Source organism: Eschrichtius robustus, chromosome X (genome assembly GCF_028021215.1).
Source record: "Eschrichtius robustus isolate mEscRob2 chromosome X, mEscRob2.pri, whole genome shotgun sequence".
Classification (NCBI taxonomy): domain Eukaryota; kingdom Metazoa; phylum Chordata; class Mammalia; order Artiodactyla; family Eschrichtiidae; genus Eschrichtius; species Eschrichtius robustus.
Genome location: NC_090845.1, coordinates 72,917,196 through 72,933,275, shown reverse-complemented (window position 1 = coordinate 72,933,275; position 16,080 = coordinate 72,917,196). Strand labels below are relative to the sequence as shown.

General features: G+C 37.2%; 1 protein-coding gene across 4 annotated transcripts in view; it reads left to right on the top strand.

Annotated features, from left to right (window-relative positions):
• RPS6KA6 (ribosomal protein S6 kinase A6) overlaps positions 1-16,080 on the top strand; it is a 197,192-nt gene that overhangs the window by 72,198 nt on the left and 108,914 nt on the right. For all 4 annotated transcript variants that reach the window (XM_068532501.1, XM_068532500.1, XM_068532499.1 and 1 more), the window contains one exon: positions 9,612-9,671. In XM_068532501.1, coding sequence (XP_068388602.1) covers positions 9,627-9,671 — 45 coding nt within the window. In that variant the 5' untranslated portion in view covers positions 9,612-9,626. The remainder of the gene's footprint in view (positions 1-9,611; positions 9,672-16,080) is intronic.

Here is a 16,080-nt window from a genome sequence, read left to right as displayed (position 1 = left end):
CTTGAGGGGTAAACAAATGACTCAAGTATCCTACCTGGGTTTTGTTGACTTAAAGAAAAACACACAACATAAGAGTTGTGAGTTTAAATTTTATTCAAGGACCTTAATGAACACCTTTTTATATGCCCAGGAGACAGCCTCTCCATAGCTCTGAGGGAACTGCTCCACGGAGGTAGGGGAGAAGCCAGTATATATATGATTTTTTAGCTAGAGAATACGTGCAGGCAAGCATAATGCATCTTCCTAAAAGATTACTGCAAGTCACGAAGAACAGATATCTCAAGTTTGATTTTAGTGCTTCTCTATGTATGAGAAGATGCAAGAATCTGGGTTCATTAAAATTATTCCTGAGATATATATCTAACTATTTAAGGGGCCTGCTCGTCCAAAGCACACAGCATCCTGTTATTGTCTTAATTTCCTCTCAGACCGTGCTGTTGGTCAGTGACTGCAGTGGGTTGTGACTTAATCCTTGTAGAACTGGGTGGTGAGCAGAAACACTCTTTGATCTTCTTTGTTTATATCTCGAACAAATTGGAACTTAGCCCTTGAGACCTTATGTTCTTTATGTGCTAGCTGAGTGGGAGGTGTAGGCTATCCTTGAGGCTTGCTTTCTCAGTGGGGGAAGCATAACAAAAGGTCATCACCATATTGGAGTAAAGTAGAGCCTCGGGCAAAATATAAATTGGCCAAGTCTTGTCTCAATATCTGTGAAAAATAAGTAGGGCTTTCTGTGTAGCTCTGAGGCATAACGGTCCAAGTAAATTGATGTCCTTCCCACATAAAGGCAAACAAGTACTGACTATCTGGGTGGACAGGAATGCTGAAGAAAGTACTACATAAATCTCTGACTGTAAAGAACTGTGTGTTTAGAGGGATTAACTTGAGAATGGTATGAGGGTTGGGGACCACAGGGTGACACGGTATGACTGTATTGTTTATAGCTTGAAGATCTTGAACAAAATGCCAACCTTGACCATGAGGCTTGCGTACGGGAAGAATTGGTGTGTTGCAGGGACTGGGGCATGGGCTCATTAGGCCCTTCTGGAGGTGTGCCTTTACAGTGAGATAAATTCCTTCCAGGGCCTCAAGCCTGAGAGGGTATCATCTGAGGTGAGGCAAAGGTTTATTAGGGTCTACCTGGATCTTAATTGGTGGTGCTGAATGAATGCATCCTATGTTATTTAAAGAGGTGGACCATAGATAGGAAGAACAGAATTTAGCAAATCCTTGTGATTGGGAGTTGACAAGACAGGAGCAAGGAGGGGATCTCAATATTAGGACTAGAGTTAGAAGTAGACCTTGAGGAGTCAAGGATTTGTAAGTATATTTCCCCTTTTGGGGAAGAGGAAACATTAGGTTGTAATTTTTCCAGGAGGTCTCAGCCCAAAAGGTGTACATGAGCAGAAGGAGCAAGAAGGAACTGGTGAGTTCCCTAAAGAGAGCTTATCTTGAAAGACAAGGGGGCCACCATTTGTACTTTTTCTGTACTCTGAAGAAGGGGGACCTTGAGGCTGGTGGGGTTCAAGACAGACAAAGTTGCTCCTGTGTCCATAAGAACAGTAATAGCCTTGGCTCCTATAAAAAGGTCCAGTTCTCCCAATGGGAGTACTGGGAAGACCCCGACACTTTCCTCAGAGCATCCCTATTCATGAGTGTACAAAAAGGAGGCACTTCTCAAATTTCTCAGAAAGTTCATGAAAAAAGTCAGAGCAAGGGGTCTCGGGCTGCTAATAGAACCTTCTTTTTAACTTTAGGCAATTCTTCCAGTGGCCAGTCTACTTACAATAGTGGTAGGCGCTTGGCTTCTGGAAGGGACCCTTATGGGAACTCTGGTCTTTCCATTGAAGTGGCCACTGAGCAGCAGCAGCCAGTTGATGCAGTTGCAAATTCATGATTTTAGTGGTCTTACATTTTTTTGTACATTTGATTGTTAGATAGCTGATTAGCCAAATTGACTAGATCAGGAGAGACCACTGTTTCCCAATTTGATTGTACCCATTTCATCAGCAGTCCAAGTTCCTCATCTAGTCCCCAACAAAGATTGAATTAAAGAGGGTTGAATATTGTTTACCCCAGCATGTAGTCTGGAGTTTTCCCAGAATACTAACTTTAGGTATGAATGATAATCATGAACAGTTTTATCAGGTCTTTGTGTAGTAGACTGAATTTTCCCCAGTCAGTGGGGCGTGGAAAAGCATAAGGAATTGCTTCATGAAGGGCTCGAGCCACCTGAGAAGCTGGTGCCATTACACTGATGTCCTTTCTGTGGATATCATCTAAAGGGTGAAGCCAGCTGGCAGTAGTTTGCAGTGTCTGGCTTGATTTTCTCCAGCTAAGATTCCTTTTAGTTGATACAAGTCAGAGAAGCCTGGATCATAGGTTTATATCACAAGGTTAAATTCTTCTGCAAAGCGGAGGGGGTCCTCAGTGACCTTGGGAAATTCCTTGGCTATGACCCATAATTCTGCAGGGGATGAAGGAAGGCCTGTAGTCTACCAGATAGCAAATGCCATCAGTGTTCAAAGTAGTGACAAAGGGAAAGGTTTTTATGGGAGGGCTGGGAGGTGGGGGTAAAGATTTTGGAGGAGAAATAGGAGAATCAGAAAGATAGAATGGCAGCTCAGCAAGTTTAGGATACATAGGAGCCGAAGGAGAAAGAGGGGAGGAAGAGGGCTCTTGAGCCTTTTCTGGAGTATTTAGATGAGAGCACAGATCTTTATTTGCAGCAGTGAGTTTGGAAACAGTATCCTGAAGTGAAGCAGTTTTAGATTTGCAAACCTTTTGGGTTTCATGAGCTCACTGAGAGGCTTCAATGTACTAATTGAAATAGGCTTCCCATTCTATTTGTTTAGTTTTGAACCCTTTAGCTCCTAATTGTGCACATAAAAAGACCAATTTTGAAATTTCAGAAGTTCCCCATTGTAGCCAGATGTTATCTCTGGTATACCATTGCCATTCATCTAGGTAAGCACAAGAGGCAGCACCGTACTTTTTGTACAGGTACCCAGCTGGAGTCCCAGATGGGTGAGAATCCTTCCCCAAAACAGTCTTAGACTGTGAACATCCCATTATAGTGCACTCACCAAAAGGGAGCAAGCCCTTAAGCGACTGACCAAACAAAAGACACCCAGAATAAGGGCCTGACTCTCAACCTAAGAGGGAGGTTTGGGACTGAGAGGACTTATTACCCAGATCCAACGCCACTGGGGAGACAACAGAGCACAAGGGGCTCATGCAAGTATCTTGCTCGAATCCACGGCAGCTTTGGAGATGGGAGGAAGACTGCTTTGGATCCCAATTCTGACACCAAAAATGTCAACCAAAAGGACCATGAACTGTAAAGAGGCAAAAAGACAGTTTATTTGAGGTCTTAGAATTGCAATTCGGGGACCACAGATTCTGGAGGAACCCAGAATAGTGTCCCACTGGAAGAAAATAACAGGTTTTTCTATAGGAAAAAGAGGGCAGTTAATCTAGGCTTTCATAGGTTGTTTACCAATAATTTGGATTGGAGGGTAAAATTGTTCTTTACATACAGTTGGGTTTTAGAATGCATCTCATTCATTACTAGGGAAAGGTATGTTTTCTTTAGTCCAGAACAAATCCAGTTCTCAGCATTATTCTTTCCTTTTAGCAACACAGGAACTATTCAGCAGTTTTAATTTAGAGCGTTCAGCAGAAGTCCAGCATGAACAGCAAACATGGAGGTCCTCAGGTCACATGTCATTCATTCCTGACATAGTTCTTTTCACAACTCATACCAACTTTCCCAAAGTAACCTGGATGATATTTGTAGAAGTTGATCCTGTGTTGATGCATGCCACCAGCATTACCCTGGCCTCCTGGGTACTTCCGGTGTTTGCCAGTGCAGTCATGGCTATGGCTCACGTGACCCTTAAGTGTTTGGGTCTTCCTTAGTCTGGATGGCATGTCAGCAGCCAAGATCTGTGATCAGTGATCTTTGATGTTGCTGCTACAATTCACTGAAGGCTCAGATGATGGTTAGAAGTTTTTAGCAATAAACTATTTTTAAATTAAGGTATGTACATTGTTTTTTTAAGACACAATGCTATTGCATGCTTAATAGACTACAGTATAGTGTAAACATAACTTTTATATGCATTGGGAAACCAAAACATTTGTGTGACTTGCTTTATTGCAATAATCTCTTTATTGTGGTAGTCTGGAATTGAACCTGCAATATTTCTGAGGTATGCCTATATACAGACAAAGACCTTTGTTTTAGGCAGATGTGGACCCACCTCCAAATTTAGATCTGATTTGCTGTAGCTATTTAAATGAAGTGAAAATAATTGAAGACCTCTTGTTTCTAAATCTGTCAGCAGCTAACCTGGAAACATGAAGCTTATTTGAGAGAGAAAATTTTCTTTATATGTGAACTTCTTAAACATTTTTAGCATTAGGTACTATATAAATATAGGACTTTTGTCTACTGGGTGGAATTTGGGGATCCTGGAGACTACTTGAAAGTTTATAATACTATCAAATTTGTTGTGAATACTGGTGTCCTATGTATGTTTTGTTAATGATTTACATCACCCATACTTCTCACTTACCTTGTACCTTGTTCTTCCTTGCTTGTTTATCTCTCTACTTCTTTCTTCAGTATATCTGTCAACACCAAGTCATGAGCTTCTTGAGTTTGACACTGAGAAACAGATGTATGCTTAATAGTGTTAGCATGGCCAGATTGCAGTCTTTTTACAAAACTCTGTGCACTTATGTGTTCATTTTCCCACACCACCTCCAATTCTAAGGATCTGAAGGGAAAATATTTTTTCTCAGTTTAATTTTCCATAATGAGCTGCTTTTGTCATTAGCAGTAAGAAAATGATAGTTTTGGGGTGACCTATATGATTTTCTGAGATCAGGTGAGTACTTTGACTCAGTTTAGTATTTCTATTTGTCCAGAATCTTATAAAGTGATCTATTTCATTATTTTCTGAGAGGATGAAAATAATTTAAAAGAATTCTCCACTAGTCTCTGATATGAGAGGGTGTTCACTTGGGTTTGAGTATTTGAGTAAATTATTACTGTCTTTATAATTGTTGATAAGCTTTTCAGAATCTTATGTAGGAAATTTTTTCTTCCCTATTTGGCACTTAATTGGCAGAAACAGCCTATCTGCTTGTTTTTTCAAATTATAAATTTTATTTTTGAAATAAAGGTTTATCGTCCCAGAGAATTCTGAAAATGTTTTTGTTTTCATGCAGGTAAAAATGACTTAATTTATAGTAAATATCACTGAATACTGAGGTCCTTTATAGGAATGAATATTCTTAGGCTTCATGCTAAATTAATCATAAGATGGTATGAATTGGAAGTAACCAGTAACTGAGGTAACAGAGGAAAGCAGTATTACCTTTTTCTACGGATAATCCTGAGAGCCATTTTGTAGTAAAATTTCAGTTATCAGTATTCTGTCTTAATATTGGTTTGTGGACTCTCTTGCTGAATGTGCCTTTTCCTATATGCTAGTGATGAATTCATTACCGTGTTTTTTTTTCATCCCGCATAGTCTATATGTGCTTTTGAGTTAAGATGATAAATAATGGTGCTGTTTATTGAAATTGGGAACCCTGGAGGAAAGCAGATTTATGTGTGTGTGGGGGGGAGATCACTAATTTGTTTTTGTATTGGTTATTTTTGAGACATGTGAGATGAGCAAGTGGAAATGTCAAGTAGGCAGTTCGTTATATGGATCAGGAGCTCAGAAGAGTAGTGTCTGAGTAAATGTGAGTCATGTCAGTAAATTAGCTATCTGGAGAAAGAATGAGGAGCGAGATGAGAAGGTGAGCCAAGTCCATTTCCTGAGGATCTACAATGTTTCAAGGATACTGAAAAGAGCAAAGAAATTGGAGTAAAAGAAAATTAAAGTATGGTATCACAAAAATGCAAATAGAAGAGAGTGGTTGGTCAAGTAAGATAAGGACATCATTGGTGATGAACCATCATTTATTTGGTTCTTGTTGAGATTTTAGAAGAAAGATGCTAGTCAAGTAAATAATGCAGGGTAAATTACTCTTTAATAAGTTAATTTTAAAATTTACGTACAGTAAAATTCACTCTTTTTTATGTAAGGTTCTGAGCTTGGACAAATACGTAGAGTCGTGTAACCACCACCACAATCAAGGTATAGATTAGTCCCATCATTCCCCCCGCCACCCCCTGCAATTCCCATTGGTGCCTACCCCTGGGCCTAACCTCTGACAACTGCTAATCCCTTCTCCATGCCTTATAGTTTTACCTTTTCCAGAATGTCCTATAAATGGAATCATACAGTATGTAGCCTTTTGAGGCTGATTTTTCCCATTTACTATATAATGTATTTGAGATTCACCCATGTTGTTGAATATATCAATAGATCATTCCTTTTCATTGCTGGATAGTATTCCCCCTTCCTCTCTCCCCTTCCCCTGGAAACCGGTGATATGAATTCTTTCCCTATAGCATTTTTTCAGTGTCATATACATGTAATCATACAATATTTAGCCTTTTGGGTTTGGATTCTTTGTCAGTACAATGCATTTAAAATTTATCCATGTTGTTACAAGTATCAATAATCTTTTCCTTTTTATTGATGAGTAGTATTCTATTCTTTCTCCACGTTGAAGGACATCTGGAATGTTTCCAAAAAAGTTATGAACAAAGCTGCTATACACATTCATGTATAGAGATTTTTGTGTTAACGTAAGTTTCCATTTATCTCAGGTAAATATTCTCCTACTGGTTTCTGACCTCCATGATTTCTCATAAGAAGTCTGCAGTTATTTAAGTTGATGTCTATGTAATGTGTTTTTCTTTCATTACTTTCAAAACTTCTTCCTTTTTTCTTCTGATTTAGAGTAGTTTATTTCAGGTATGTCTTGAGGTGGCTTTCTTTAATTTTATACTTTTTGGGTTTCACTGAGCTTCTTAAAACTGTAAATTTATATTTTTCACCAAATTTGGGAAATTCTCAGCCTTTTTTAAAAAAAATAGCTTTATTGAAACATAATTCACATACCACATAATTCAGCCATTTAAAATGGACAACCTTGTGTATACTTAGTATACAGTATTCACAAATATGTACAACTATCACCACAGTCAATTTTAGAACTTCTTTGTCACATCAAATAGAAAGCTTTTACTATAGTTTTAGCTATCACCCCCATCTCCTCATCCCCCAGCCCTAAGGAACCACTGATTTACTTTCTGTCTCTACAGACTTTCCTCTTAACATTTTATGTGAATTGAATTGCCATTATTTATTTAATTTTTTCTGTATTACTGTTTTCTTTTTCTGTGATGTTAATGATATAGATTTTAGATCTTCTGATATTGTTCCACATGTCTCTAAGACTCTGTTCATTTGCTTTTAATCATTTTCACTCTCTTCTTCATATTGGTTAATTTCTATTGATCTGTTTTCATTTATTATTTCCTCTGCCATCTCCAGTCTTTTATTGAGCCCATCCAGTATTTTAAAAATATTTCATACATTGTAATTTTTAGTTTTAAAGTTATTTACATTTGATTTTTTTATAGTTTCTTTTTCTCTGCCTATAACTTTTAATCTTCCCATTCAAGTGTGTTTATTTTCACCCAAAAGAGCATAGTTATAATAGCTGCTTAAAGTCCTTGTTAGCTGTTTCAACATTGGAGTTGTCCTGGAATTGATACCTGCTGATTTTGATTGTTTCAGCAAGCAGTCTGTGTGGTTAGGTTCAGACTCCCAAGTTTTATCTCTCCCTCTCTGGATAATGGTTCCAATGTTAAATATGTTTTCAGAGTGTTTGGGTCAGCACCCTGCATTTGCCACTTAGTGCCTGTGCTAAGTCAGTGGTTTAGTCTGAGACTTGAGCAGTGATTGATATTGCAGTTCCATTTTCAAAGCCTTTGTTAGACTTCTTTGGTTTTATTCCACACATGTGCAGTTTGCTGTTGAGGCCAGGACTGTGTCTGTTCATACACAGAATTAGGGAATATCCTTTTCCCATTTGATCTCCTCCATGATTTCCTCTACGGATTCTCCAGTTGACATGGACCTTTTATTCTTGTTCCTCTGACCAGAAATTTGAATTTCTCTCATAGTCTTAGCCTTTCATGCTGTTACATAGCTTTGCACTGTTGGGGCTGCCTGTTGGGGTGAAGTGAAGGAGAGAGTGAAAAAAACAACAACAGGGATTACCCCCATACTATTCTTATATGAGCCTCTTTTTCTGGTTCCTCTGACCAGAGAGAGAGGTCTTCTCATGAATGAGGCTTGCCTTGGAGCAGGAATGGCAGTCAAAAAAGGGAAAAAAAGTGGGAAAGAAAGAAAAATTAGGGTTATCCTTATGCTCACCAGCTCAAAAGTGTGTCTTTTTCTGGTCCTCTGTTTAGAAAGTGGGATTTCTCTTGGAAATTTTGTTCATACAGGCGTTCCATGACTCAGTCTCTCCTTGGGTCAAAATCAAGAGATAAAGGTGAAAAATAAACCCAAGAAACTCACCAGAGTACTAGTTACTATTCAAATTTTGATTTCCCTTCCTAATCTGCTTGCTATTATTTAGTTTTCAGAGTCCTCAGGTAGTTGCTTTTTGTGTTTTGTCCAAAGTTTTTAGTTAATAATCAGAGGAGAGATAGTCTTATTCCATCTTGGCTGTCACCAGAAGCTCTATTTAATTTACTTTTTTCTTCTCTCTTTCTTTTTTAATATTTTTAAAATTTTCTGTGGATTCATAAATAGACAGTGGTAAAATTTATTTTTTAGACCATCTTGCTGTTGCTTAATTTTCAAACATCTTAGATCAGTGGTTGGCAGACTTTTTCTGTAAAGGGCCAAATAGTAAATGTTTTAGGCTTTACAGGCATAGGTTCTCTGTCAACTGTTCAACTCTGCTGTTGAAGTGAGAAAGCAGCCATAGATAATATGGAAACAAATGGATGTGTCTGTGTTCCAGTAAAATATTATTTATAAAAACAGCGGGCCAGATTTGGCCCATGGGCTACAGCTTGCAGACCCTTGATCTAAGTTCTCTACACTTACTCCTTCCTGAAGTATTGCTTGAAGAGTATTATTACCCACTAAGCTTTGTATTTTGAAATAATTTTGTTTCCATGGCCATTTATATTTTTCTCCTATAGTTTATTATTTCTTCTGTAGAGTAACTCAAATTTTAATTGAACTGATCGAAAGGAAAGGAATTCACAACAGTGCAATTATATGAAACTCTTCCCATCCTAATTTGCTTTGAATATATCCTCACAATAAATTTCCTCTGTGGTATTTTTCCTGTCTCATAAATATTTGGTTCGGGACAGTCCTAGTGAATGTATACATGTCATATGTTTAGTGTATGTTCATTCACCATAGCAAAGCTCTAAACAATATGAAATGAAATACACAGCTCTGAAATTCAAGGATTTTCAAAGACAATCTGGAAATCATATTAATAATGTTCCTTTTTTAAGTACCTTCTATGTGTCCTTTGTCCTTTTGTGTTTCAGTAAGTGTGGATCTTGTTAAATTGTGAAGGGCAGTGCCTAGGGTTATATTTTTCTTAGTTACTACTCTCGTTCTATTACTCTTGAACTTCAGTTTTTGAACAATATTTTTCAGGTGAATGGTCTTAAAATGGTTGATGAGCCAATGGAAGAGGGAGAAGCAGATTCTTGCCAAGTAAGTACTCATGTTAACTTATTAAGCTACATTTTTAGACTATAAGGAAAGAGAATAATATGAAAGGAGAAAATCTTCTGTCAATTAAATAAATGTATTTAGGTAAGTTAATAAGCAAATCCAATTATTAATAAAACGGCAACAGTTCAAAATATAGGCCAGATTTTCTTGCCAGAAATTCTTATCCATAAAGTTTTTTTTTTAACAACTTTATTGGGGCATAATTTGCATGCCATGAAATTTACCCATTTTAAGTGTAATGGATGAAGTTTTTATTACCAGTATATGAGTAACTGGATTATTTAAATATAGAATCCTCTGAATTAAATAAGACTGGCTTCAACTTTAGGGTAGAAAGGAGATCTAACGAGAAAATATTTAACTAAAAGGATAAATTGAGGTCATTTAAAATCTATTTCCTGGCTTTCAAAAAGGACTGCATGTAAATTATTTCAGAAATTTCTAACTGGTTTAAAAGACTGCTTAGCTGTTAGGCAGGCCATTCTATGCAAGGCCTGTAATCCTAGTCTCCCGTTTTACAAGGTCTAGTTATACAGAAGAGAGTTCTTAAGATTTTAGGGAGGGTCTGACTAAAGTAGACATCCCCATCGATGTTGTTATTTTGATTATCATTTCTATAGATATTTTCATAGAATTGTAGATTTTGTTTAAACCTGGAAGGAGCCTCAGAGATAGTATTCTATAATACTTTCATTGTATATATAAGTCTACTGAGACCTGTAGAGGTTATTATGATTTATACTAGGCCATAAAACTAACAAGTAGCAGAATCAAGGCTTAATGACCCGGTGTGCCTCATGTTAGGTCAGTTGTGTATTGTGTAGATGCAAAGAAGTGGAAAATAAGGAAAGCACTGTTCTTTTCTTATTTAGCTGTGGATAAAATCATCCTTCATGTCTTTATTTTCCCCCTGAAACCTGTTAAAGTGAATTTTTCTCAGATAGGAACCAGCAGAGAGATTAAAATTGGGTTTGTCCAATACTCTCCCTTGAAATGTCCTATGTAAAAATCAACTTTCTCTGCAGATACTGACGTTGTAACAGTAATCTCAGTTCTGATTAACAAGATGGGATGTAAAATGTTGTCATTTTAGCTTTTTTAATTTACATTAATAGCTTTTATGTTAATTTTGAATGTAATTAAATGTAAACTTCTATGAAAATCATCTAGAGCTTTATCTGCAGATCATATGTGCTAAGGCATAGTAATATTTATGTTGCTAGTTTATAAACGATAGAGTGTAAGGAAATACAAAGGCAATGGGGAAGTGTGTATTTCAGTATTAATAAATTAACAGGGAAATACCATGCCCCACAGCACAGGAGGAAAAAAAAATGTGTGTGTGTATGTATGTATGTGTACATGTGTAGCCAATGTAAACACATAGACATATACATAGGGTTATTGTTAAATATTTACTTTTCTAACTTTAATAAAAAAAATGATGGTACAAATGAACTTATTTACAAAACAGAGTCACAGATGTAGAAAACAAACTTATGGTTACCAAAGGGGAAGGGGGGAGGGATAAATTGGGAGATTGGGATTGACATATACACACTACTATATATAAAATAGATAACTAATAAGAACCTACTGTATAGCACAGGGAACTCTACTCAATGCTCTGTAATGACCTATATGGGAAAAGAATCTAAAAAGTAGTAGATGTATGTATATGTATAAGTGATTCAGTTTGCTGTACAGCAGAAACTAACACAGCATTGCAAATCAACTATACTCCAATAAAAATTAATCTTAAAAAATGAGCCAAGAAGTACAGTTTTAATGGAAAGACAGTAAAAATATAGTGCTCGATGTTAATGTGATTTACATTAGGCAGTCAACTTCAGTGGCTAGAAAGGGGAATCTAAAGTTTTGCAGAATAAGGAACCTAGAATCACTTCCAAGGATTTGATTTAATTTGTGGCCTGAGTTATTGGGACTTAAAGCATTATGTATTTCTGCTGTGTGAGAGTTCAGATATTCATTTTGTGTCAGTTAAATGATCTGGGTGATAAGAAACACTAACCATATAAATTTTATTTTATTTTTTAACTTTTTTGCCTTGCCTTGCCTGGCTCCTGAGTCTAGCCCACAACTGATCACAGGGCCATGGGAATACTTGGTGCTGCGTGGATTGGATTTGACCAAAATCCTGGGTAGAGAACAGGGGAAAAGTGGGTTCCCAAAGGAAATTCTGGGAGCTGTTTTACCAGATGAGAGATGCTCCCTACTCTCTCTGAGTGAGGCAAGACAGAGAAAGCACTGGACTGAGAGGAGGCCTGGGTTCCCATTCTGGTTCTGCTGTGGACTCACTGTGTGACCTTGAACAAGTTACTTATTAACTTCTCTGGGCCTGGCTGTAAAATGAGGGGGTGAGGTGGGATGCTGTCTAAGGGACCTTCCAGCATCAACAACCTTACCACTCGGGGGCCTTTCCCATCTGTTTAGTCCATCTGTTTTCTTGTGCCTCTAGATTCTAGTAGTAAGAATCCTTAGAAAACCCGGTGGGATTTTTGTAGGGATAGTTTCGGAGAGTAGGGCTAAGTTTGGGATCTGTAGCAGGGCTAGAGAGGCTTAATTTTCCACATGAAGGACTGGGTTCATGGGAGAATTTGAGGCCTGAGCAAATGGCCAGGGACTACTAAGATTTAGGGCTTGTCTGCCACTGGGGTTAAACCTCACCCTGTGCCTGGTGTCAGGGCTTAGTGTGTGGCCAGAGTTGGGGTCATTGTGAGCATTGGGGTCATTTATTTTTTTTTAATTTTCGAATTTTATTTTATTTATTTTTTTATACAGCAGGTCCTTATTACTCATCAATTTTATACACATCAGTGTATACATGTCAATCCCAATCGCCCAATTCATCACACCCCCACCCCCACCCCCCTGCTGCTTTCCCCCTTTGGTGTCCATACGTTTGTTCTCAACATCTGTGTCTCAATTTCTGCCCTGCAAAGTGGTTCATCTGTACCATTTTTCTAGGTTCCACATATATGTGTTAATATATGATATTTGTTTTTCTCTTTCTGACTTGCTTCACTCTGTATGACAGTCTCTAGATCCATCCACGTCTCAACAAATCACCCAATTTCGTTCTTTTTTATGGCTGAGTAATATTCCATTGTATATATGTACCACATCTTCTTTATCCATTTGTCTGTCGATGGGCATTTAGGTTGCTTCCATGACTTGGCTATCGTAAATAGTGCTGCAATGAACATTGGGGTGCATGTGTCTTTTTGAATTATGGTTTTCTCTAGGTATATGCCCAGTAGTGGGATTGCTGGATCATATGGTAATTCTATTTTTAGTTTATTAAGGAACCTCCATACTGTTCTCCGTAGTGGCTGTATCAATTTACATTCCCACCAACAGTGCAAGAGGGTTCCCTTTTCTCCACACCCTCTCCAGCATTTACTGTTTGTAGATTTTGATGATGGCCATTCTGACCAGTGTGAGGTGATACCTCATTGTAGTTTTGATTTGCATTTCTCTAATAATTAGTGATGTTGAGCATCTTTTCATGTGCTTCTTGGCCATCTGTATGTCTTCTTTGGAGAAATATCTATTTACATTTCTGCCCGTTTTTGGATTGAGTTTTTGATTTTTTACTATTGAGCTGCATGAGCTGTTTATATATTTTGGAGATTAATCCTTTGTCCGTTCATTCGTTTGCAAATATTTTCTCCCATTCTGAGGGTTGTCTTTTCATCTTGTTTATGGTTTCCTTTGCTGTGCAAAAGCTTTGAAGTTCCATTAGATCCCATTTGTTTATTTTTGTTTTTATTTCCATTACTGTAGGAGGTGGATCAAAAAAGATCTTGCTGTGATTTATGTCAGAGAGTGTTCTTCCTATGTTTTCCTCTAAGAGTTTTATATTGTCTGGTCTTATATTTAGGTCTCTAATCCATTTTGAGTTTATTTTTGTGTATGGTGTTAGGGAGTGTTCTAATTTCATACTTTTACATGTACCTGTCCAGTTTTCCCAGCACCACTTATTGAAGAGACTGTCTTTTCTCCATTGTATATCCTTGCCTCCTTTGTCATAGATTAGTTGACCATAGGTGTGTGGGTTTACCTCTGGCCTTTCTAAATTGTTCCATTGATCTATATTTCTGTTTTTGTGCCAGTACCATATTGTCTTGATTACTGTAGCTTTGTAGTATAGTCTGAAGTCAGGGAGTCTGATTCCTCCAGCTGCATTTTTTTCCCTCAAGACTGTTTTGGCTATTCGGGGTCTTCTGTGTCTCCATACAAATTTTAAGATTTTTTGTTCTAGTTCCGTAAAAAATGCCTTTGGTAATTTGATAGGAATTGCATTGAATCTGTAGATTTCTTTGGGTAGTATAGTCATTTTCACAATATTGATTCTTCCAATCCAAGAACATGGTATATCTCTCCGCCTGTTGGTATCATCTTTAATTTCTTTCATCAGTGTCTTATAGTTTTCTGCATACAGGTCTTTTGTCTCCCTAGGTAGGTTTACTCCTAGGTATTTTATTCTTTTTGTTGCTATGGTAAATGGGAGTGTTTCCTTAATTTCTCTTTCAGATTTTTCATCATTGGTGTATAGGAATGCAAGAGATTTCTGTGCATTAATTTTGTATCCTGCAACTTTACCAAATTCATTGATTAGCTCTAGTAGTTTTCTGGTGGCAGTTTTAGGATTCTCTATGTATAGTATCATGTCATCTGCAAACAGTGACAGTTTTACTTCTTCTTTTCCGATTTGGATTCCTTTTATTTCTTTTTCTTCTCTGATTGCTGTGGCTAGAACTTCCAAAACTATGTTGAATAATAGTGGCGAGAGTGGACATCCTTGTCTTCTTCCTGATCTTAGAGGAAATGCTTTCAGTTTTTCACCATTGAGAATGATGTTTGCTGTGGGTTTTTCCTATATGGCCTTTAATATGTTGAGTTAGGTTCCCTCTATGCCACTTTCTGTAGAGTTTTTATCATAAACGTGTGTTGAATTTTGTCAAAAGCTTTTTCTGCATCTATTGAAATGATCATATGGTTTTTATTCAATTTGTTAATATGGTTTATCACATTGATTGATTTACATATACTGAGGAATCCTTGCATCCCTGGGATAAATCCCACTTGATCATGGTGTATGATCCTTTTAATGTGTTGTTGGAATCTGTCTGCTAGTATTTTGTTGAGGATTTTTGCATCTATATTCATCAGTGATATTGGTCTGTAATATTCTTTTTTTGTAGTATCTTTGTCTGGTTTGGTATCAGGGTGATGATGGCCTCATAGAATGAGTATGGGAGTGTTCCTTCCTCTGCAGTTTTTTGGAAGAGTTTGAGAAGGATGGGTGTTAGCTCTTGTCTAATTGTTTGATAGAATTCACCTGTGAAGCCATCTGGTCCTGGACTTCTGTTTGTTGGAAGACTTTTAATCACGGTTTCAATTTCATTACTTGTGATTGGTCTGTTCATATTTTCTATTTCTTCCTGGTTCAGTCTTGGAAGGTTGCATCTTTCTAAGAATTTGTCTATTTCTTCCAGGTTGTCCATTTTATTGGCATAGAGTTGCTTGTAGTAGTCTCTTAGGATGCTTTGTATTTCTGCGGTGTCTGTTGTAACTTCTCCTTTTTCATTTTTAATTTTATTGATTTGAGTCCTCTCCCTCTTTTTCTTGATGAGTCTGGCTAATGGTTTATCAATTTGGTTTATCTTCTCAAAGAACAAGCTTTTAGGTTTATTGATCTTTGCTATTGTTTTCTTTGTTTCCATTTCATTTATTTCTGCTGTGATCTCTATGATTTCTTTCTTTCTGCTAACTTTGGGTTTTGTTTGTTCTTCTTTCTCTAGTTCCTTTAGGTGTAAGGTTAGATTGTTTGAGATTTTTCTTGTTTCCTGGGGTAGGCTTGTATAGCTATAAACTTCCCTCTTAGAACTGCTTTTGCTGCATCCCATAGGTTTTGGATCGTCGTGTTTTCATTGTCATTTGTCTCTAGGTATCTTTTGATTTCCTCTTTGATTTCTTCAGTGATCTCTTGGTTATTTAGTAACGTACTGTTTAGCCTCCATATGTTTGTGTTTGTTACGATTTTTTCCCTGTAATTGATTTCAAATCTCATGGCGTTGTGGTCAGATATGACCATATGTGCTTGATATGATTTCAATTTTTTTAAGTTTACTGAGGCTTGATTTGTGACCCAAGATGTGATGTATCTTGGAGAATGTTCCGTGCGCACTTGAGAAGAAAGTGTAACCTGCTGTTTTTGGATGCAATGTCCTACAGATATCAATTAAATCTATCTCGTCTATTGTGTCACTTAAAACTTCTGTTTCCTTATTTATTTTCATTTTGGATTATCTGTCCATTGGTGTAAGTGAGTTGTTAAAGTCCCCCACTATTATTGTGTTAC